Source organism: Pleurodeles waltl, chromosome 6, assembly GCF_031143425.1.
Source record: "Pleurodeles waltl isolate 20211129_DDA chromosome 6, aPleWal1.hap1.20221129, whole genome shotgun sequence".
NCBI classification, from domain to species: Eukaryota; Metazoa; Chordata; class Amphibia; order Caudata; family Salamandridae; genus Pleurodeles; species Pleurodeles waltl.
In genome coordinates this window covers 197,637,025-197,660,563 of record NC_090445.1, presented here as the reverse complement: position 1 = coordinate 197,660,563, position 23,539 = coordinate 197,637,025, and the positions used below count along the sequence as shown (strand labels likewise).

At 45.0% G+C, this 23,539-nt stretch overlaps 1 protein-coding gene across 4 annotated transcripts in view; it reads left to right on the top strand.

The window, feature by feature from the left end:
* The window catches only part of SLC35B1 (solute carrier family 35 member B1), a 179,389-nt gene extending 163,059 nt beyond the window's left edge, over positions 1–16,330 (top strand). For all 4 annotated transcript variants that reach the window (XM_069237803.1, XM_069237806.1, XM_069237804.1 and 1 more), the window contains exons 8-10: positions 635–741; positions 9,253–9,406; positions 16,024–16,330. In XM_069237803.1, coding sequence (XP_069093904.1) covers positions 635–741; positions 9,253–9,406; positions 16,024–16,076 — 314 coding nt within the window. In that variant the 3' untranslated portion in view covers positions 16,077–16,330. The remainder of the gene's footprint in view (positions 1–634; positions 742–9,252; positions 9,407–16,023) is intronic.
* Positions 16,331–23,539: the final 7,209 nt, after the last annotated feature.

The following is a 23,539-nucleotide window of genomic DNA, read 5'->3' as shown; positions in this document are numbered from 1 at the left end:
ACTATGCACGTCATTTGTGGGGTGCTTGTAAGACCACTTTAGTCCATGATACCATGACAGTAGTGAACTGCCTCAAAGGAAACTTGCATGCTGCTAGAATTAATGAAAGTCTACAGTTTTTTGCTTATTTTAATCCATTTTTTGGAGTGGTAAACACCACATTGTACACAGGGTTGTTTGGTACCATATATGAAACTAGTTATGTTACAGCTTCGGATCTGAGGATTGTGATTCTCCCACAACCTATCTTAGTTCCCGTGGCCTTGGAAGCAATACAGAAGTTAGCCTTGCTGGCCAGAGGGCCCTGGTTAGGCGGTACAGCTGAAATAAACAGGTGACATTGGCAGTTGTCTTGTCTCAGCTTACCTTTGACAGTGGCAGAAAATGTCTTGGATTGTATGTGAGCTGCAGTCGGATGGCAGTAGGCCATATCATGGTTGGATGGCTGTGGTCCCAGAGCTGAGACTGAACAATAATATAGCCTCACGATTTTGAGTGGTCTGCATGCATCTTCATAATGGATATCTGGCATAGAAGGCTTTGCCTTAGTTCTTTCGTAGAGGACTTTGGGAACTTCCCTATCATTTGGACCCTCCCTTTGTTTTATGTTGATTTCTCTTCTTTCTTTTTCCAGGTATTGTCTTCACTGGGGAGTTGTGGGAGTTTCTGAGCTTTGCTGAACGCTATCCTAGCATTCTCTACAATATCATGCTTTTCAGCCTGACCAGTGCCTTGGGCCAGGTGAGTGTTGCGTACTTAAAGTTGCTTTTTCCAGACCACCCTTCTGCAGAATGCAGCCTTTCCTTGCCATATCATTACACACTAACAATTATCTGCTTCTCAGAAATGTATTGCTTTTGTTATTATCAAAACTCTTTTTTGTTTCCATATCATACTCGGAAGCTATTTTAAAGTGCCTGGCTTACTTCATGTAAAAGGACCATCATTTCCAACATAAATCATAAGTACTGCTGTTTTGAATTGAAAAAGCTGTCACTTCATTTTACTTAATATTCAAAAATTCTTATTAAAGTCTTTAGATGTCTTTTAATCTTTGATTATTTTTGTAGCCTGAAAATATTCTGGCATGCCATTGGCTATGATACCTACCAGGTCAGCGTTAGCATTTTTTGAGTGGCATCTTCCCAGAGTTTGCTTTTGGCTAGCTTGATTCAAATATGATCTCTTAGTCTATCCTTGGGAGCCTGGGAATAGCCTGATAGCCAAGAGGGTTTCGTAATTATCTCTTTTCACAGGGGATTCACTTATTTTAAAACAATGTTTTCCTTTTTCACTGAACCAGCAAACTATAAATCCCATGCCACAGAAGAAGTAGGAAGAGGCTTCCAGTGTCCTGAACACATGAGGGTGGGCCAACCCACAAGCTGATTGATTAATTTTCAATATGTCCCAAGGGCCTGATTGATTCACTCTTTGATTACCACCATCTTGTTCAAATTAGAAAGCATGTGTATTAGTACTTGTAATTCAGAAATTTGAATGTCGGCATCACTGGTGCTAGAAAAGTGATTGAAAATGTCAGCACGCCTGGATTTTCACCTAGTGGTGAACCAACTGAAGCAGCAGACATTTTTCAGGAAGCTAAATGAACCACAAAAAATGAATAAAAGCGGAATGTGCAAGACAGTGACACTGAGAACTTGTCATCAGTGGTTACTGTGGACTCATTCATAACTCAAAATCTCTGGATTGAATCCTGAGGTTCAGACTGACGCACTGTGATCCATGGGATCTTCTTATTTGCAGTCGAAAGATTATATTTGTAATTTTTATTTATGGAAACTAATGCTCAATATATCCCGTTATTCTTGGTGTTTGTAGTTGGTATTTTTGGAACACTTTGCTTTAGCTTTGGCCAGTGGGCTGTATTCTTACCAAACAATTTGTATAAAATTCTCTTCCCACCCCTTATCCAGAATGTTTTATCTGATAGACTTGTAGCCGCAAATTTCTTAACTTAGTTATTCCCAGACAGAATGGATCTGGAATTTTTTTTCAGTTTGAGGGTGGCGACATTTGGTTCCCTGCCGTCTGTGCCAGAAGTGATGTGCGCGGTCCCTATATAGGCGCCACCTAGCATGCTGACATAAGTTCTTTTCTTTCTGTGACAGTCCGCGCAGCTCTGGAGAGAGCTACCTCAGACACTTTTTGACTGAGTTTTTTTTTTTTTCCCCTCAACATTTTGTCAAAGCATTTTTTGAGACTGTCTAGTGGTGTGCTAGGGATGCGCCCTAAGATACCAGTTGGTTTCAAACCTTGTGGAGCCTGTCGAAGGCAGATGTTTGTGACAGACCGACACCTGGTTTGCCTATGGTGCTTGGAGTGGGACCACAGCGCCATTTACTCAAAGGTGTTATAGGAGCGCTTATTGACGCATGACGTACGACAACCCTCCATGATCATGATCCCTGTCACATGGAAGTCCCGCGACCGCTTGCATCATTAGTCATCTCATTCGAATGAGTTTCCCAGATCTGGAGCAACCCCCGCCAAACTCGGGGAGTTTTATGAGGCCATGCACCAAATACTTTGGCAGCCCGAACCCCCTCTGGAGTACCTTCCACAGAGCCTGCTCCAGTGCCCTCATTCGTGGTGCTGCTGACACCCTGTGGCAGCACTGACCCCATTGTCGTACCAGACTCTGATATGGAGCCGAATAGGCGCCCTCTGGCGCTGGCTGCCGGGCTGGTCAGAGCCATTCCCTCCAAATTGGAGCCACTGTCTTTTTCCTTTGATTAGTCTGAAGAGGGAGGTGATTTTGAGGTTCCAGGACCCTTAACCCCCAAGAGGAGCACAAGGACAACTGGAATGAGGTAATGGTGGATGATAATGGTTTGGACACCACAAGACACTGTCTTGGTCTCTCCTCCCACCATGGCTACGAGGGAAGGGATCTCTTTTGCAATGGGGGTGTGCAGACGGGCTGAGGTTCTTGATGTTCAGTTGCCCTCAATAGCAGGAAAGTCTAACGTCTTGGCTGAGGTGCTTCAGCTGGGAGTTGTCCTCTATGAACTTCTTGTCCCATTTAATGAAGTTTTTACGTATATCGTGCTTGGGTTCCGGTTCACACCTTGCACAGGTTCCCCTGTGCTCAGGACTATTGCCTATTACCTTACTTGTGGGGATCCCACTTTCCTCACCCAGCCCCCCACCCAGAGAGCTTGGTGATTCAACGGTCAACCATAGTGCGTTCCCTACCACTCCCCTGGATAAGGAACCCTAAAGGCTGGATGCCTTTGGCAAGAGGAAGCTCTCTTTCTCCAGCCTAGCTCTGCAGCCAGTAAACGCTGCATGCCTTTTGTGCTGATAAATCAACATAGTTTGGGATCCAGTTGCACAAGTGCTGCCCAGGATCTCTGTCTCAGACAATTTCTGATGACAGAGACGCAGCAAAGTTCTCTTTTTGCTGCGGACTGGACACAACCTACTCGTAAGGGAGAGCGATGGCATTGTCATTGGCACTAGGATGTCACACCTAGTTGAGAACTGCTGGCTTTTCTGGGGATGTCTAAACGTCCCTCAAGGCTATTACCTTTGATGTCTCATGCCTCTTTGGCAAAAAGGCAGTCTTGGCACTGGAGCACTTTGACATCCTGGCTATTGCCAAGGTCCTGGGGCCTCTCTATGGCCCCCCCTGAAAAACAACACTCTGCCTTTCGCCCCTTCCGTGGATACGGTAGGGGTTACCGGCCACATCCTTTCTCACCCAGCAACCAAGGCCAACAGGCTTCTCAGCTTTTTTGTGGCCATGGACACAGTTCCTTCAGATGTGGGACCTCCAGCCAGAGCTCGACCCAGTCTGCCACCTCAGCACCCTCTGTAGCTGCAGCCTCCAAATCCCTTTGGTTTGCCCTCATACTACCATGAGCACCAAGTGGGTGGCAGGATCAGCCATTACCTGCCCCACTGGCAGTCTATAACATCATACAAGTCAGCACTCCAGATCATCAAACAGGATTACTCTATTCCCTTTTTTTGAGACAAATGCCCCCTTTTTAAGATCAGTTGATGGAGGACCACCTCTCCCAGCTCCGTCAAAGTATTGTCTTTCTTGAATAAATGAGCCATTGAGAGGGTGATGGCATCCGATGTAGGTCATGGTTGCTATTCCTGCAACTTACTTGTGCCCAAAAAGTACGCCATATCCTAGACCTCTACCGTCTCAACTTCTTCCTGAAAAAGGATACATTCAGGATGCTTACATTAGTTTTGTCTCCCCCTCAACCTGGTAGGCTGGCACAGCTTCAGAGTTTGGGGGTGTTCCAGTCCTCCCCTACCCCGACAACTGGCTGTTGAAGGCAGGCTTGCCCCAGGCAGTCATCTCCAACCTTTAGACTACGGCCCACGCTGGGGTTCACTGTCAAGGTGCCAGTCTCACCTGACTCCCTCTAAGACACTCCCTTTCATCAGAAGTGTTCTGGATACAGTGCAGTTTCGGACCTATCCTCCAGAAGGGCTCATCCAGAATATTCAGGCTATAATTCTGATGTTTCAGCCTCTATCCTGTGTTTCGGTGAGACTGGCTCTAATGCTGTTGGGCCTCATGGCCTCCTGCATCATGCTGGTAACAAATGCCCGTTGGCATACACAGGCTCACAGTTGGACTTTAAGTCCCAGGGGCACAGCATAAGAGGAATCTCTCCGACCTGGTCCAGATCTCTGTGGGAACTGTGGAAGACCTGCAGTGGTGGCTGATGAACCGCAATTGGGTCAGCGACAGACCTCTCTCCATTCCCCACTAAGAAATTACTGTAGTGACGGGTGCATCACTACTGGTTTGGGGTGATCATCTGTGAGAAGTAGACGTCTGAGGCTTCTGGTCTCTGGCACAGCACCAGATCCACATCAATTTGTTGGAGCTCAGGGCAATGCAACTGGCATTAAAAGTCTTTCTTCCTTCAATCAAAAATAAGGCTATTGCAGGTGGTCATGGACAACACCACCGCCATATGGTACTGAAACAAACTGGGCCCTGCGCCTCTGGACATGGTTGGAACCTCAGGGCATTTCCCTGGTGGTTCAGCGTCTGGCAGGCTCTCTGAATGCCAGTGCATACAAACTGAGCTACCGATGCCTGGTGGATTGCGAATGGCATCTCCATGTGAAGGTTGTGCGAAGTCTGTTTCTGGATTGGGGAGAACCTTGGTTAGACAGATTTCCACTGTCAAGAACTTGCATAGTCTCCATGTGAAGGTTGTACAAAGTCTGTTTCTGGAATGGGGGAGAACCTTTGTTAGACATATTTTCCACTGTCAAGAGCTCACAAAGTCAGCAGTTTTGTGTGATGCAATTTCCAAGGCAACTCTTGCTCTGAAATGCTTTTCGTCTCTAGTAGAGCTCAGGCCTCTTGTATGCCTTTCCACTGATAGCACTCCGGCCCGGAGACCTCAAGAAGATCAGAAATGATTGAGCCCAAGTCCTTCTTGTGGCTCCGAATTAGTCATGGAGTGTGTGGTATTCTGTACTCCAGAGGATGTGCATGGATCTTCTGAACAGGCTGCCCCTTCGAGCAGCAGAGTAAGGCCTTGCATCTGAACCTGTGCATGCTCTGCCTTCATGCTTGGAGATTGAGCAGCAGCAGTTGACAGTTTTTGATCTTCCTCCTGAAGTCTGACATGTTGTTCTTGAAGCCAGTTGCCCTCGACAAAGACAGCTGCCTTTGGGACAAATGTGTGGCATGGTGTACCTCCAAGACTGATTTCCTTTCTGCACCATGTCCTGAGTTTTGTTGGTCATACTTTCCCTGGCCAAGCAAGACTTCGCTTGAGGCACTGTTAAATGTTACATGTCCGCCATCTCGGCTTTCTTGCAGTTGCCAAACCAACCTTCTTTGTTCAAGTCATCCTTTGTGACTTGTTTTCAAAAGGGACTCCAACACCTGTTCCCAAAAAGGCCCATTCTGCATTCTCAATGGGACCTCCGTCTGGTCTTCGCATTTCTAATTGTATGCCCTGTGAGCCTGAACATACCTATGCTCTCTGTTCACTCATCATCAAAATGACTTTTCCGATAGCCATAACTTTGGCCAGGAGGGCCAGTGAGCTGCAAGCACTTTCCATGCACCCTCCCCAGATTACATTCTGTCCACATAAACCGGTGCTGGTACCCTGCCTCGTTACTCCCGAAAGTGGTGACACTTTTTAATGTGGGCCAGATCATCACCTTGCTTACCTTCTTTGCTCCTCCTTATCCTTCCAAAGACGACGAGAGACTCCACCATCTGGACCCAAATAGAGCATTGTCATCCTACATTGATTGTAGTAAAGGGGTCCGGGTGAATGATCAACTCCTCACTGGGTATGTTGGAGTGAAGAAAAGAAAGGCTGTGGAGAAATGGGCCATCTCATAATAGATTATGCTCTGCATTAAAATCTGCTTCACAGTGGCCAAGAAGCAACCCCCTAAAAGCTATTCCACCACAGCCAAGGCTGCAAATACTGCTTTAGCTCGCAGAGTCCCTGTCCTAAATATCTGTCAGCCTGCAAAGTTGTCTTTGCACAATTTTTCTAAGCACTAATGCCTGGACATTCGGATCAGTCGTGTTGGGGATTTTGCCTGCTTGGTCAGGCAGGACTTTTTTTTCTGTCTAATGTTCGCAGACCCAGCTCTGGAGGTACTGCTTGAGTATTTATTCTACAGTAAGAAAATTGCAACTAGTAAACTCGATTAGATGAACAAGTTACTTACCTTCGGTAATGCATTACCTGACAGACTCCAGCTAACTGCACATTCATTACCTTTCCTCCCTACTCTGCAAACTGATTTTTACACATTGGGTGCCCTTATTGGGATCTTTAGTGCTGCACACTAGTACATTAGCAACGTTTGTGGCTCTGCGCTTCTGACGTGGAAAGGTCACGAAAAGTAACTGATGTCAGCATGCTGTGCTGGCGACTATACAGGCACTGGATATGTCACAACTGATGCAGAGCCGAGTGACGCCACCTACCTGTAAGCAGAGGTACTGCTTGAAAAGTTTCCTGATCCAGTCTGACCTATGGAGATGATTCTAAGGTAAGGAATCTGTGGTCAGATGGTCTTTACCAGATAAGGCATTACCGGAGGTAACTTGTTCTTCTGTCTGTCTGCATGATGCAGTGATTTTCTTGACTATCAAGTGCCAGAATCCCTTTGTGTGTTTTTTTTTCCCCGTGATGTTCTTTCAAATTTTGCCACTGTCTTCTCTCTGAATCCTTCTTTTGTTGCGTTTTTTTAGTACACTGTTTTTATCTCCTGGTTTGTCGTGGAATGCTTTTAATTTCTTTCTCATACTATATAGTATTGAAGTTAGCTTTGTACCATTGTATTTCTTCTTTTGTCATTGAAAGTGTTTGGAAAAATATGTCGCTTGCTGATTATTCGTGCAAGCTGTCCACGAATATTAACTATCTAAGAATGATAAACCATCTAATGAACGTAATCCAACAAAGATGACTTGAACATGCAAACGCAATATGCTATTTTTTGCTAATCCAAGCGCATGTTGCACAAATGGGAAAATGTTAAAAACAGCACTCTCAATAATCTTAGGTTTTAAAAATGTTGTAGATATAGCACTATCTACTACACTTTAGCCCTTTCTAAGGTCCTCATTTCGAGTATCCTGGATAATATGGACAAGCCAGATTTGAGTTTGGCATCCCACTCACCTCTTGTGCAGTTTTCCCTAGATAAAGTTCGACAGGTGAACCTAACTAAATGTATTTGGGAAGGTGGGGGATACGGAATGCAGTAATTATCGGGACATGCAGACTTTGCTACTGTAAGTATGAACATCTGCATGTTATTCTCCATTATCTGGGAAAGATTCATAATTTGGTGTTACAGTACCTGATAAATTGTGGCCCGGTGGAGTCCGATTTTTTTTTATTAGGTCCGATAAATGTTGCCCTAAAAATCAGGGAATTTATAATGAAAATCTCAAGGCTCTGATTTAACAGATGTTACAACGTCCCAATTTATGGTACAGGTATTCTGCTCGGTTAGCCACCAGCACCTGCTCCTCTGTTATGGCAGAGGAGCGTCAACCCCCCCACCCCCCGCCTGCAGAGGCAAACAAAAAATAAAATGATAGTAACAGTTTTAAAATTATTTTCGTTTAGTCAGGAGCACAGTCTTGGGGGCGGGGCTATACGAAGAATGGTGGAGGCGTAGCGGTCACTGCTGTCAGTGTGCATGTTGGTTAGGCCGGCCATTTTAGGACAGCCAAACCGACATGCACACGTTGACGTCTCTCCAACCCAGTTGCGTTGCTGAGTGGAGAACAACAGCAGGCGGAGGCTCCCAGCTCCTGATGGAGGGTAAAACCAGCCACCCAATCCCAACGCTGCTCTCATGGGTATTATGAGCACGAGAGCAGCATCTGGATTGGCCATAGGGCAGCAGAAGAGCAACAGGTAAGTTACTTTTTGTTCTTATTATTTATCCCCTGCGCTGCACCACTACTTTTCCCTGACACCAGCCACTACTGTTAGCTATCCTTCCTGCTTACTGAACACCATTGTCTGAGCTGTACAAAATTGCATCATAGTGAGTATGTGCTGCTTCAACTTGGTGGGCCCCAAGATGTCTAGTTGTGGCAGGTGGCATTAGGAATATATTTGTTTCTCTGCAGAGCTTGTGAGCCTGTGACAGATTTATACTGGAAATGCATGGTACTTGTAACACTGGTTTTGCAACTTACCTTTTATGAATTTGTGTCCTATCCAACCACCCCACTGTGTACGGATGATTGAAGAAGAATGAGCTAATGTGTCAATGCAATTTAGAAAAATATTGTGATTATGTACCTGAATTAAGATTATTTGGTTCCTTTATGGCTTCATATCCGTTTTATTGTGTGTAATCCTCATGCAGATCTGCTGCTTTTCAAAGATTGTTTTAATCAATACAGGTTAAGTATGCTCAAGTGCATAGGAGCTGCACAACAGAGTTGCAATTATGTAATTTATACATGTTAGTTATCCTGCTTTCTCCCCTCACATATCAGCCAGCTAAAGATGTATTCTAATTTTGGTTGATGTGATTTCAAGAATGAGAGACGAGCAACAGGTAAAGTATCATATGAAAGGTATTCCATTTCGTGTGTCACGTTGCACTTAGACCACCTACAGCCACCCTCAATTGGATGTGGGAATGTTTGTGGGGGTGGGCTCAACAGGAAGTCATTGTAAAGGATAACATTTCTTCAGTATGCTTCAAAGTCTCTCGTTCATCCCTTTTCTACCCTAGACATTCATCTTCATGACGGTTGTGTACTTTGGGCCTTTGACGTGTTCCATCATCACGACAACCCGGAAGTTCTTCACCATTTTGGCATCGGTGATCCTCTTTGCAAACCCAATCTCCCAATTGCAGTGGTTGGGCACGATCTTAGTATTCCTTGGTAAGTCGGGGCAAATGGGTGAAATATCAAGAGAATGTAAGCAACAAAGTATAGGGAAGTGGGCTTGATTGACTCTACTGTCATTTCACTTTTCGAAAGCCTGCCTCTCTGACTCTGACAGGCATGGTAAGCAGGCTGTGCTATGAGCATCTGGTGACTCACTGATGAACAGCGTAAGGCAGAGAGGTGATGACCGATGTTTTTATTACACCTTCACGATCCTCCGAAGAGCAGAATGTGACTCACCATTTATCAGAATTCCCTGTGCCTCTGGCAAAGGACAGTCTTTTAATACACCTTGTGGGAACCCCCAGGGGCTGCTGTGTTGCTTTGCTCAAGGACCTTTGATCGTGATTCATTATTTGTTCATATCAGCATTAATGGGCTGCTTCTGAAACTGGGATTTCTGAGTGTTAGAAATGTGTGCGAGACTTTAAACCAAACGATTTGTTTTGTGCAGGAGTCGGTTATCTCCTTGTTATTTCTTGATACTTCTGGGGAGCACATGCTAAGCTAGTTTAATCAGCTGTGGTCCTGCATAGGCACCATAGCCTTCCTTCGGTGAGGGTGTTAGTCCGCTGTGCACATGGCACTGAACAGCTTGTCCTTAGCCTCAATATCATTGATGCGGACAAAGGGCTGATTCTCAGCTGAGCCGCAATGGGAAATGTCTCCCCTCCCCCTTTAGCAACATACCGGATTAGTATAGTTGAAAGAAGACACGCGGTTCCTTGTGGTTAACTTTCATCCAGTCGTCTACGTCCGCACATCCTTGAGGAAATATTTTTATATTGATGTCACTATCTGAATGTGACTTTTCACACACTTATTCCAAAGAAGTCAATCGTTTTTCCAAAAAAATGAAGATAAAAATGACTTGCTCCACAAATGTCATGCTCGAATGTCTGTCATTAACCGTCCCGTGACAATCAGTTAGTTACCCAGTACTTGTGTCGAGTCTCAAAATTCGTTGAGCATAAGCTGCGTCATGAGAGGGAGACTCGGCTGACAAGTGTATAATTGATGGTTGCAAGACAATTCAGATGCATCACTATATATTATTGTATTGGACCTGTTTTATCGAGATAAATGAATACGTCCCCCTCCTGGGGTGTTCCATTCGCTCTGTTCTGCTCAGGGTGCTTTGTAGCTACTAAAAGCCGCTTTACGATCAGTAGGTTTTGGTGGGTTTGTGTTGTGCAGTTGCAGTCTGGCTCGTTGTTGTTCCCAGCTATTGGGGGTGAGAGTTTACCAGACCAAGTAGTGGGATCCGAATTGCCTTAAAAAAATGTACCCCCCAACTACGTCATCCTCCCTCTTCCCTGTAAATAGAAGTGCCCGTTCCATTTCCCTTTTTAGTGTCCAACAGTGTACCTCGGAATCGGCTATTTTCGCGCTGTGTGATTTCCAAATGGGAAATACACATCCGTTATTCTTTAGGGTCTTTTATATTTTTACCCTCCCTTCTTTTTCTTTCCTCACCTGGGATACTTTGTCTTACAACTCTCCGAGTTGACGCAATGCATGAAGTGTCACCAGTTCAGGTGCGCTAGTCCTTACTCTTGTTTGGATCCTGCCATCTGCTGGGCGTGAGTGGTCTGTTAGACACCCAGTGTGACCTAGTGTTTCTTGTGACTCCTTTTCCACCACTGCGGTGCAGCCCATCTCCTTTACTATGGCTGACATAACTGACAGGATGTTACTTGCCCAAAAACGCATGCACAAAACAAGGCTGGACCATGTTGTGGCCGAGGCTTTGGGATTGCAGTGCATCGAGGCCATGGTGCTCCCATGTGTCAATAAGGGCATTTTATATACTGATAGCAGCAGATTTTTCCCCACTGAAGCTCATCTCAGCTGTAGACCTCCAGGTTCAGGGGTTTAAGAAGCAGCAATCTCAAAATAAGTGGACGGACACATGCAGTGTTTTCTAAAAGAATACATTCCAGCCAGTCTGTGATTGTGATAATCGCGGCCCTTAATGGCAAGTTGTTGTCTTCCTAAAATGCACAAGGCAGTGACGTCTCGAATCATATGAGAAGAAAATGTACCAGTTGGGCAGTCTCTTCCTTAGGCAAGACGGTGCCATCCTTGCCCAGCTACTGACTCCACTTGTTGCCGGAGTTGCACCAGTTTGCCTCCTCACTCTCTGACTATGGTCACGAGGAGTGTGATTGTGTTCAACCTGGGCAAGAAGACTGCTGAGCAGGAACTATGGATGACCGACACCTCCCACCCCCCACTCCATGCATTAACAATCCTGGCTTAATCCAGGAAACACTCATGGAGCTACCTTTTGGATGCAAGAACTTGTTGAAACCCTTAAATGACAGTGTTCCGCAAGAGTACAAATGGACACAGCCACAGTCTTACTGCGTTCCATCAAAGTGCTGCCTCTGAGACCACCTCTTCTTCGCTAACTGGTGAAGGTCTTTCATTCTTTTGAGGTTAGGGTGTCCTTGCACTCCGAGTTCCAGGCAGGAACCTTTTCGTTGGGTACCAACCAGCAATTGAGGAAGACACTTCAGAGGAAAGACTATTGCACAGGCCTAAGCACAGCCTAAGAATTATTTGAGAGACCTTGCGTCCTCAGTGCCACACTAGGGAGTCTAGTTCACTTCAGTAGCAAGACGTAGGGTCTCTCTTCCCTCTACTCCAAATTGTCATCACTGGACAGAGGTAGCCACTGACGTGCAGATCCTCTCATTGGTGAAAAAAGTCCGCTCTAATCCATGCTGCTTCTGCCTCATTCTCCATCCCATAAACCTCCTAGTGCTCCTTCAGTCGGACAATAGAAAGCATCCTACCTCCTACAAAGGGGCACCAGTATTACTTCAACTGCTTCTTATAAGTAAAACGGATAGAGGGTTCTGACTCATTCTGAGTTTTTATAGTAAACCTACCAAGGGGAAGTTCACACAAATAGGGGGCCTCTTGCTGCTGAAATAAAAGATGCTTTTTGTTGCCCAACTCAGTAGTACTCATTTGATAGACCTTAGAAGGATGGAAAGCTGAGTTGACCTGCCAAACTGGAAGCCGCAAACATGAGATCAAACATGGATCCCTGGAGTGGATGTATTAGTCAGTTGAGCCACCCAGTCCACTATCAGTTTACCCCAGTGCGGAAGTTGGAGATGCTACCTTTTATTCTGGATTTCTGCTAGAATCTCAATTGGCTATAGTTGTTGGGTCTGCAGAATGCCTGTTTTCACCTGTTTGTCCTTGAGGAACACAGAATGCATCTCTGATTCATTTTGAGCCATTAATACTACTAGTGAAGTAAAATGACTTGCGCTTAATGCTGCCCTGCCTATGTTTACCAAGATATGTGAGTCAGTGGGTCCTTTCTGTGGTTACAGATAGTTTAGTGCTACTCTTATCTGTGTCGCCATTTCAGAGCAGAGCTAAGGAAAGAAAAAGGCTGGTCTCACCATAGCCCTCAGGGATTTCAGTCTTGTTTTCTAGTGAACTAACTCAGTTGCTGTTATGTAATTCAGGTGATCAAGGAATTTTGGGTTCTTGCCTGGCGAAGGCCTTCCATTCTCATGAGGAGAGTAGTAGCCATAATACAAAATGTGGACCATTTTTAAACAGCAAGACTAATTAGTTGTCCCAGAGGGTTCTGGAGTTAAGTGTTATGTTTAGGGGTAGTTCTCTGTGTCAAGTTGATATGCACACCTTCCAACTCCATCTTGCACAACATTTGAACTAGATGATCAGTGCATGCCTTCCACGTCCTTTTGTCCTTGGTTCCAGCTGGCGATTGTTCTCAACTTGTTTGGATTTCATGTGCCACCAGATGGATTATCATGGAGCTCAGGTCCGTGAAGGTGGGGGTGCTTAGTGATGGTGGAGATGCAAGTATAGTCTTGCTTCCAGCAACTCTGTGTTGAGCCACCTGATGTAGATCAGACAGTCCTGAATGTTTTAGTCATGTTAGTGCCCCTCCCTTGCTTTTCCTGCTTCAAAAGGACCACATCAGCCCACTCAAGAGATGAGCTCTCGTGCCCATAGGAGATTGAGTGCAGCAGCCCTCTCTGCAGTTGGCCATCTTGAGTGCATGCTTGCTGAGGAGTGAGCTTTTGCACACCTTGCCGTCATTGCAGATAACATGGTGGACTTGTTGGGTTACCTTTCCGCATCTTCTGGCTGAAAGAGGACATGAAGACTAACAAAGTCAACCTGGACGCCACAGAAGCCTATCCGAACCTGTTTCAACAGCCTTTCTCCTCCACTGGTGTGTTCTAGTAATGCCTACCTTCACCAGCATCCTACTGTCAGTCATCTTACTGTCTTTTTGAAACTCAGGTTCCTGTCAGGGTGATGCTTGAACTTTTGAGCCTCATGAAAAGAAACTTTTTTTTTAGGGGGCCTCCTTCTCATGGTAAGGTACATACGAGAGCTAAAGATTGTTGCACCTCAAGCAATTAACTAGATTCCACCAGGATCATGGCCTTCCTGAGAATCCTTCCCTTTAGACCTAAAAGGTTTTGGCAGTATTTCATTTAAATAAGATTGACTGCTCGACATATTTTCCATCTCCTCTGCTGAGGACATTGCACAATCTGGATGTCCTACACGTGGCACACTTTTACCTCGGAATTACCGGGGATCCCCATTCTACCGATCACATTCTACCACGTTTGCCGGAGAGATCACATCCTGCATTTCAGAATGCTGCACTCTACGAGGAGCCCACCCACCATCCAGTGTCTGAAATGGTCCACCATGGCCTGTGGTATACAAAAAGTGATCCATGCCACCCAGTTTGCCTCTCATTATTCTGGCATGTATCTGTCGGAGATATCTGTGCTACAAAGGCTATCCCACACAATTTGCTTCCACTGAACACTCAAACATCAGCCAAAAGCCACACACTAATCGGTTGCATTTCTTTCAACAAAGAAAGTAGTGGGGGGGGGGCACTCAGGAGTGCAAGAAATGAGGGATGTCATGCGATCCTGGTACCAGTGCGCAAAAAACTGAACTGCTGTAGACGGAGTTCCCACTCTCAACACCAGGTGGCAGGTTACCCACATAATTGCCAAAAGGAAAGAACATACAGACTAACATGGTGACCAAGAAGTTAACTTAATCCTCATATAGGTTGCTTTTACTCTAAAGGCCCTCTTGGCGCAATAACAATAACATTGGGTACACTATGTAATAGCAACATACAAATTATCGATAAAGAGATTAAGAAATTCCAAAAGAAAAGGAGATTGCTTTCCAGTTGGAGGTGTTCTATTAGACATTTACATGAAGTAGCAGCGTAGCACTAACGAGAATACTCTAAAGATTTTGTCAACCTTATCTCTGGACACAATGATGTACAGTATCTAAATATGGAATGACTGAAGCCATCGTAACGGTTTCAAGGTCACGTGTCACTGTAGTTTGAGCTGGTAGAGAGTGCTCAGTGTAGGTAGGTCTCCAATATTTTGAACACTTTGTATTTGTGAAATAGTTTGATGGGTGAGACCTGAATGAACTGCCTTCTTTTTGCTGTCCTGGAGTAAACAAATGGATTAAAAGGTATAAAAGGATAGAATAAAGATGGGAAGGATGGTGCACACCGAATAAGGTTACAGTGATGGTAGCAGGACTTCACTACTGTCCTTTCAAGGCTCACGCTCTGAAATATTCCACTGTAAGAGGTGAGCTTTCGCGCTGGTGCCTCTAGATCAGTGGTCTTCAAACGTTTAATGCTCACCCCTTGCCCCCCCCTCCCCCCCCGGTAATAAATAAATAAATACAAAAATAACTATATATCATCTGGCTCCACCCCAGGATATTTTTCACAATTATTGTATTAAATTTGTGGTGTTGAAATGTGTCTTAACATATTTAAATATTGCAGTGAAATTCAGTTACCCTTTTTAAGTATGCAATCAAATACACAATTGCCAAATGAACAATTCTGGTGACCCTGGCCACATTAAAGTCTAAATGTATCCACAGTGTGGTTATTAGAGATGGTGATAGTGTGATGTTTGAGGAACATTTGGAGTCCCTTCCCCTTGGACACCAACTCCCAGCCAGGATATAACTGACAAAAGAGGTTGGTGATGGCCCATTACAGAGTGGCCTAATGCCACCCATTTCTTCACTTGAAACGAAGCACTGCTATCAGCATGATGCTTCTCTTGGCCAGAGTCTAGTGTCCACCCTAGGTTCAATGAAGGCCCCCCTCCTCCCTAGTTTGCGTGCCTCTGCTCTAGAGCAGTGGTTCCCAACCTTTTGATGTCAGTGGACCCCCACTTTATCATTATGGGAACCCGGGGACCCCCCACTGAATAATTATTGGAATCCGGGGACCCCCCCCGCTGAGTCATTAATGAAAGTTGGGGATGTAATCTGATAATAATATTGAATTTTCTAAGCAGTCGCGGACCACCTGAGGAGGCTTCGCGAACGCCCAGGGGTCACTGGACCACAGGTTGGGAACCACTGCTCTAGAGTAAGAAGTGCAGCAATGCGACTGTTGCCTCCCAATTCATACACTTAAAGATGCTGTTGTGAAATCTCCCAGTTCCCTGTAGGGTAGATCACCTTTGATCCCAATGCTAAATGGCATGTTTGTGCTAACCTTCATTTCTTAACCTCTTTCTCCACAGGTCTCGGGTTGGATGCGAAATTTGGGAAAACGCCAAAGAAAACTTCTCATTAGGACCATCGACGACAGAAAGGACTGTTTCTAACTTATTCTCACCTCGCGCTGCAAGCGCCAACGAAACTCCTCAGTTTACGATTGCTTTTTTTTTCATTTTATTGGAAAAATCATTTTACAAGGACTTTATTTTATAGGCTGATGGAAACCATTTTTTTAAATATGTAAGCAGAGCTGTGGCGGTGGTCCTAGCGGGAGATGTTCAGGTGTCAGCGGACTCATGTGATGTATTTATTAAAGTGATGGGCACTGTCGGACTGTGCAGTACTTGCCTACTTGGCTTATGGAAGAGCTGTTACCAGGCGTTTGTGTTCCTGTTGTGCGGGATGTTGCAAGAGAACTGGTTTGAATTTGGGGCCAATAGCAGGAGAAGAGTGGGGGTGAGCCAAAAGCACTTTGTGAGCACATTATGCACATGCATCTTCCATGAAAGCTGCTTCCAAGCCACTGACATCTCAAAGTACTACATCCTGTGTTCATGCAATTAACCCACTCATACTGATGTATGCTGATCAAAGCAGGTCACTCACACCTACTTTAGTATTCTGAGTCCAGTAATTAGAACTCGACTACAGTATTGTGGGTCCAAGCCACTATCCTACCCCTAGTGCGCTGCCCAGCATCCGGCTGCTCTCCCATGCTTGTACCTTGTTCTGCATCACAGTCGGTCACTAATGTACCAGCCGCAAAGCCACACCAACTGCACTTTTGTATATATCCAAGCCACTTAGACCTAATGCATTTTCCTACATCAAGAGGCTTTACCAAGCCAATTACATTAACCTGTACCTTAGTTACCAACGTGCACAAGTACTCTTAAACTTCCGATTACTACCCACACTACTTGGACTGTCCTGTTTCCAAGCCACCTCACACCAGTGACTGCAGCCCTGTGTCTTAAGCCTCTAACGTACTCCAACTCCATTCTGTATTCAAGCAACTATCCATGCTAAGACTAGATCCTCTGTCCGAGACAGCAGTATGTTGCTGGTTGCAGCATTCCTGCAGCCAAGCCATTTATCTAGGTGTTGGTCTGGTCATGCAAAAAGATGTCTCGAACTGAGTTACGGGTGTCACAAAACAATAAAAAGGCCACCACTATTGGATGATGTGCCCTGTTATGTCGTCACACAAGCTGGTAATGTACAGCAGAGTGACCAAAGGTGAGTGACTTAGGGCCATATGTAGCAAAGGTTTTTACCCATTCTGTGTCTATGGGAAAAAGTGTTGGTACATATGGCCCTTAATGTGCAAAAGATATTGGAATAAGAAGTTGGGAGAGGTGATGGGGGCGTGAGTATGATAAGGTGTACTACTTTGAAATGGGACAATTTAATGTAACCTGTGGAATGCAGTAAGCTTATGGACTTAATGGACAGCTTATCCAAGCAGTTGCAAAGCCAGAGGCTGAAGTGGCTGACTCAAAGCCCACTGTCTCTGTGCCACTCCGTATATGTATATTCTGTTCAGAGTACTTTTGGAGCATGAGGTCTTCAAACACTTTAACTGCCTGCAGACAAGACCCGAAAACCTACCCTATATGCGACCCAGGCGTCTAGACTACCCTAGTCCTTTGGAACACACTTAAGATCACTGGCTAACACCACCAAGCACAGCTGCCTAGGGTGTTAATTGTGTGCAGAAGGTGCATAAATATTCTGCAGATTTTGGTTGAAAAAAATCACCCGACAGATCCAAAATGAGAGAGATGTTCTGCTTCAATGGGCATCCAGGAGCAAAGGCAGGCATTCTTCTAGAAGCACCTTGGCCTCATTGGAACAGGACTGCTTACACTTACACTCTGGTCACCCGGAAACCTGGGAATAGTCATCAAGTCTGTACTGTTGTTTTTCGACGATATAACTGCACGTCAGATGGTGCCCTACACTTATTGAGAAGATCGCACCCTTCTGCCGGACTTAGAATGTTGTGCAAGGCCTAGGTTTAGCCCCTTGCCATTGAGCTAGACTCCTGCAGTAAATGTTTGACAAGGGGATCGAAAAAAATATCTGGAGGGAAAAAAACATAAATTCAATCAAAACTACAAAGCTGGGCTAATTCCTTTTAAGATTCCCTGGTCGAGCTGAGTGCTTGTTGCTGATATTCTGAGGATCCCCACTGAATCATTACTGAACCCCGGGGACCCCCAAGCAATTTCTAAGATTTAAATTTCAAACATTAATTTAATTCACAAAATATACACAAACAACTACACACCAAACAGATACTCTGATTACTAAAGATATGATTATTTTATATTGAAAAAACATGCAAAAATCGAAAAATGTTAATGGGAAGGTTGGTGCTGCAACTTGGCGATAAAATTTCAAATGTTAGGTTTTAATTAGGAAAGTTGAATCCTCAGGTCAGATTCTACGTTTCCCAAGCAATTTCTGTTTTTATGTTTTAGGTACATAAGTTCTGAGAAAACATTTCACATAAATATGTGGTGGGGAAAGGAAGTAAAACCATAAGGGTCTCTCTCCTCTCCATTACTTCTTTGTCACATGCAATTCATTTTTTTTTTTTTTTAATAGCGCCTCCCATATCATTGTAGGGTGTTGAAGCACGTTACAGGGACTACCAGGTATAGGATGACGTCATCCATGCTGGTAGGCATTTTCTAAGAGTACTTGGTCTGGAGAAACACAAACTCAGGATTCAGAGCATAACACAGTGGTTAGCGATGACTTTAATAATATGAATGTATTTCAATGCAAGCAAATCTTTTTTTTCGCAGGATAAGGAAAAGGAAAGACTGGGGGGAAAAACATTTAAATTTGTGCCATGTAGTTTGCATGCAGATTTTTGATGGCAGTTTATAGCTCACTGTGCTAGATTAAGATTGTAATTTATGAACTGCTCAGTAACAAAAGCAGTAACCCACTGTGATATGCACATAAAATATTGCTCTTTGCATGATGCACGTTCTTTGCAGCAGGCATATTAACCAACTGCGCTACCTTAGACGAGTCAAAACTGCCACTAGACGAAACTGATCTCTCTCCAGCAGGTACATTAAACACCAGACTTATCTTGATGCTTTTTTTTTTTTTTTCTTTTCCCTCAGACATGGCTTTGCAGTGCTTTTAAAACTGCTGCACAAATGAAGTAATAAATATAAAAACACACATCTTTTCTATCAGAGGCCCCAGCTAGAGAAGGGCCTTCCTGCCGGCCCAGGCTTGCGGACCCCCTGGGAATGTCATGGACCCCTGGGGGGCCGCGGCCCCCAGGTTGTGTGGGAACCTCTGCCTTATTACATTATGAGTTAACTAAAGTCAGACATCAAGCCCCCGATCAAAGCCTGGCCTTTATACAGGGGCAAGCATATTCCTGGCAGGGACACTTAACCTCACGCTGACCTTTGACTCCAGCAAAAGCACCTGAAGCTGCTAAAGAAAGTCAAAAAGAATGTATCTGGGCTTTCTAAGCCTACATTGCAGTATCAAGAAGCACTAAGCCAAATGATTGAACCCACTCCGTACCAGAACAGGCAAATGAAGCTTTAGCACTGGCTACCTAAAAACACCACCCATTATTATTATTATTATTATTATTATTATTATTATTATTATTATTATTATTATTAGTAGTAGTAGTAGTAGTAGTAGCAGCAGCAGTACTACTATTATCAGTTATCGGTAATGATATCCTTATTAATGTTATTGATATTATTTATAATAGCAAAAAAATAAAAGTAGTATTGAAAATAGTATTATTTATATTAATAATATGGTTAATAATATCATTAATATTATTAACGAGGACTAATACACAACTCCACTTTCCTAAACTTAAGTGTGGCTGTATGGCAGCAACCAACCCACGCCTAATCAATAGTAAGCCCCTGTCTAATTCACTACTATCCCAGACTATTGGGTATCTGAACCAGACACCGTTATATACTTTATTCACATTATCCCACGTATTTAAATAGTGTTTATCAAATGCTTCGAGTTTTTGTCGCGCCCCTAACAGCGCTGTTCTTTTGATGGCTGTTTTTGCATCCTTTGGTTGTTAAGATGCCTTGCTTCTTTCTGTGTTTGCTTTGTACATCTACAGCCCTGATACTACTTTGTAAGGATAACGTCCCAGCCTCAGCACCGCCCTGGCACTACGTGTTCCCACCGGGACCCGCACACTCACAGAACCAGCCAAGGTCACGTCAGACACGGGTAAGCGAGGCCCGGAAGTGCGGTAACACGAGTGCCAGCCAAGGCCCTTCTTGCTGGAATGAGCTCCCCGGAGCGCCCGACACGCCACGTCTTCAAAGTTGGAGGGAACAATTCTCCGAAGATCAGGCTTTGCACATGAAAGTGCCTCTCTGCAGATGCCGCTCCGGCTCCATCTGTTCACCTGCATCGGCCTCTCCAGATGGGACCCTCTGCCCGGGAACGGCAGCCCGGCCGCCTTTACCTCGCCCCCCGCTCTTTCTTGCCAGCTTGCAGCAAGCCTCATTAATATCTCTCTCGGTAACGTCTGTGCTCCTGCACCCAAAGGACACGAATTCTTTCATTCCTTCAGCTCTTTAGGAGGAAGGAACATTAAAGTTCATCTGGACGGATCTTCACGAATGTCAGCAGAGGCTGCATATTGGATTCCTGCTTCCTTAAAGGTCAAGTGATTAATAACTGAGATTCTCCTGCTGGAATTAACTCTCCAGGCGCCCTGTCCTCTCTCCCCCCCCCCCCCCCCCAGGAACCATACCGTGTGTATTTACCTAGGGCTTTTGGGTCCCCCTCTTACAGCAGTATTGTGTATGTAACAGATAGACAGGTTACCTCTGATACTGTTGGGGGGGCTAAAATTGAACACCCCAAAATTTTACCTCGTACCGTTCTTCCACAGATTGAATTGCGCATCAAGGCACCCGTCAAACATCAACTAGAAGACTAAAATAGGTTAAATAGTGGAGCCCACTCAATAAATGAGTTCTAGATCAATGGAAAAGTTAAAGAGTTTTATTACAAAAATTACAAATATTTTTAAAATTTCGCTGTACAAAGGGCAGCTCTATGATGCTAAGTCATACAGAGTAAGAATAATTCTCTGATTTTTACAAAGTCCCAAATTAAAAGGCGAAGGAAGCCAAGCAGCTTTCCCTGGCTGCATAGGAAAGCTCAGGAAAATCTGTCTCATGCCAAACATCAAGTGGTTCTTATACCTGTTTCTTTCACAGCAAATTAGAAAAAATTTGAAATCATCGTGGTGTGAGCAAAAGTTGGATGTACGTGGCATGTGTGGCTGTAGAAACATGCTATGGACACTTCCACTATCTGGTGTTGGGCTCAGACTTGTTTTTCTTCAAAATAAGTCTTTTTGAGTCGCAGTGACTCCACCTATAAGTGGTAATGGGCATCGGCTCCATTGTTAGATGGTGTTTTTGCCGCTGTAGGATTCAGACGTGTTGGCATGAGCTCCATTTTGACATTGTGTGGTGTTCTCGCTGTGCCTTCGGATCCGTTCCTCATCAGTTGTGGAAACAATCCTGCTTACTAGTCTTTCTCCCCTGTCTCGTAATCTTCAATTGCATTCCGTTCAACCACACCATTACTTCAGACCAGGATGTCTTGGTCAACCAAGCTACTCCGAGCTAGAGCTGATGCCTGCACCTCACTCTGTGCCAAAGTCCTCTTCGAAGCCTGGAGTATTGACATTGCCTGCCACTTCTGCATTGGATGTAAAGCTGCACGCTCAGCCACCCTCTTCCTCAAAAGAGGTGGGCCCAAAGCATTTGGAGCTGAGGGACATCGACCCATAGCATTCATAACCAAGGCATTCGGAGCCGAGATCGAACTTTGTGCTGTCTGAACATCGCACCACTATCTCCATCCAGAAATATCTGTAGCTGCGTCCACTGCTGCTTCTGAGGATTTTAAGCAACCAACCCTCCGGCTGCTACAAGAACTCCTCGACACAAAGCAGTAACTGATTCATATCTAGCCAGAGCCTCCAGCATACACAGGCCCAGATTTGTATCCCACAAAGCCCTCACTCCCAGACGACTTCACCTCGTACCATGAGTTCCTGCATAGGGCAGACACTTTTCACAAGATAGAGATGCATGTGCAGCATCAAATGAATCATTTCCTCATGGAAACCCTCCCCTACACCCAACGATCCATACAATACCTCCCCATGCTCAAAGGAGTCCTCAGACTGGCCAGAGATTTTTTTTTTTTTTTTTTTTTAGAGAGACAGTCAAAGCGCGAGCACCCCTAGGGTAGACAAGACATTCAAGGTTTCTCCCTCTGATCCATCATACATACAGAGACAGTTACATTCAGACTCCCTAGTTGTTTACGCAGCTCAAACACAAGCTAAAACCCCAGCAGACGGGACGCAACCCCTCAGGACTGGAAGAGTATGAAAATTGACGTGGGGGGGCAAAACGGTAGCAGCACAGTCTGATACACATTGGAGCATCACTAACTCTATAGGTCTCCTGGTATGCCACGGCCCACTGGGATCAGATGGAAACCTTGCGCAGCATCTCCCAGAGCAGTACTGCAAGAAAGGGGCAGGAGTTGGTGGCAGAGGGCAAGACCATCTCCAACATCCATGGAACACCAGATGCCGCAAATACAACTGCTTGTGGCATACTCATCAGCATCCTTTTGCGTCCCTTCTCGTGGCTGCGCATGTGTCTTCAAATTAGAGGTTCAGCAACATCTTCTAAATGTACCCTTCGATGGCCAGCATCAGTTCAGCCCCTAGTTCGACAAGATGCTAGAAAAGATCAAGAAAGTTACTGAAACTAACAAAGCCATGAGCACCCTACAGACAATTTCCCTTTGTGGTTCCTCTCGTCACTCACAATACTGCAGTCCAGCCAAGACTCCTACCTCAGAAACCTCTTCTACTTTTTCAAGACCCCAACAGCACCTTCACGGGGCTACTATAGGGGTGGATACAGACTGGCATCAATGGCAATGATAGAGTAAAGGGGACAGCCCCCCAAAGGTGCTGGCTTTCCAAAACACTGACTCTTCCTTCTTCCCCGATCACACTAACCTGTAGGGGGAAGTTTGCAGGCAGTTCTGCCTTGCTGGATAGAAATTGCCTCAGAGCGATGGGTCCTGGATATCATACAAGAGGGGTACTGTCTAGAACTCATACAAACACCCGCACCAACACAAATTATCTCCTCCTGGAGGAGGTGCTAATGATCTTTAGACAAAGGTGCTCTATGCAAAAGGGGCCATTGAGCTGCTTCTGCCACAACATAGTGGAAAGGTGGTGTATTCCCTGTACTTTCTCCTTCCCAAAATGGACGGCTGCCTCAGACCTATCTTTGATCTCAGACCTATCAAAAAATCCATCCTGCCAAAGCCATTACGTATAGCAAATCTACAAGGCATCATACCATTACTGCAGCAAGGCAACTACAAAACCGGCCTCGATCTGAAGAACATCTATTTCTACATACCTATCCACCCAGCACATTTGAAATACCTTCA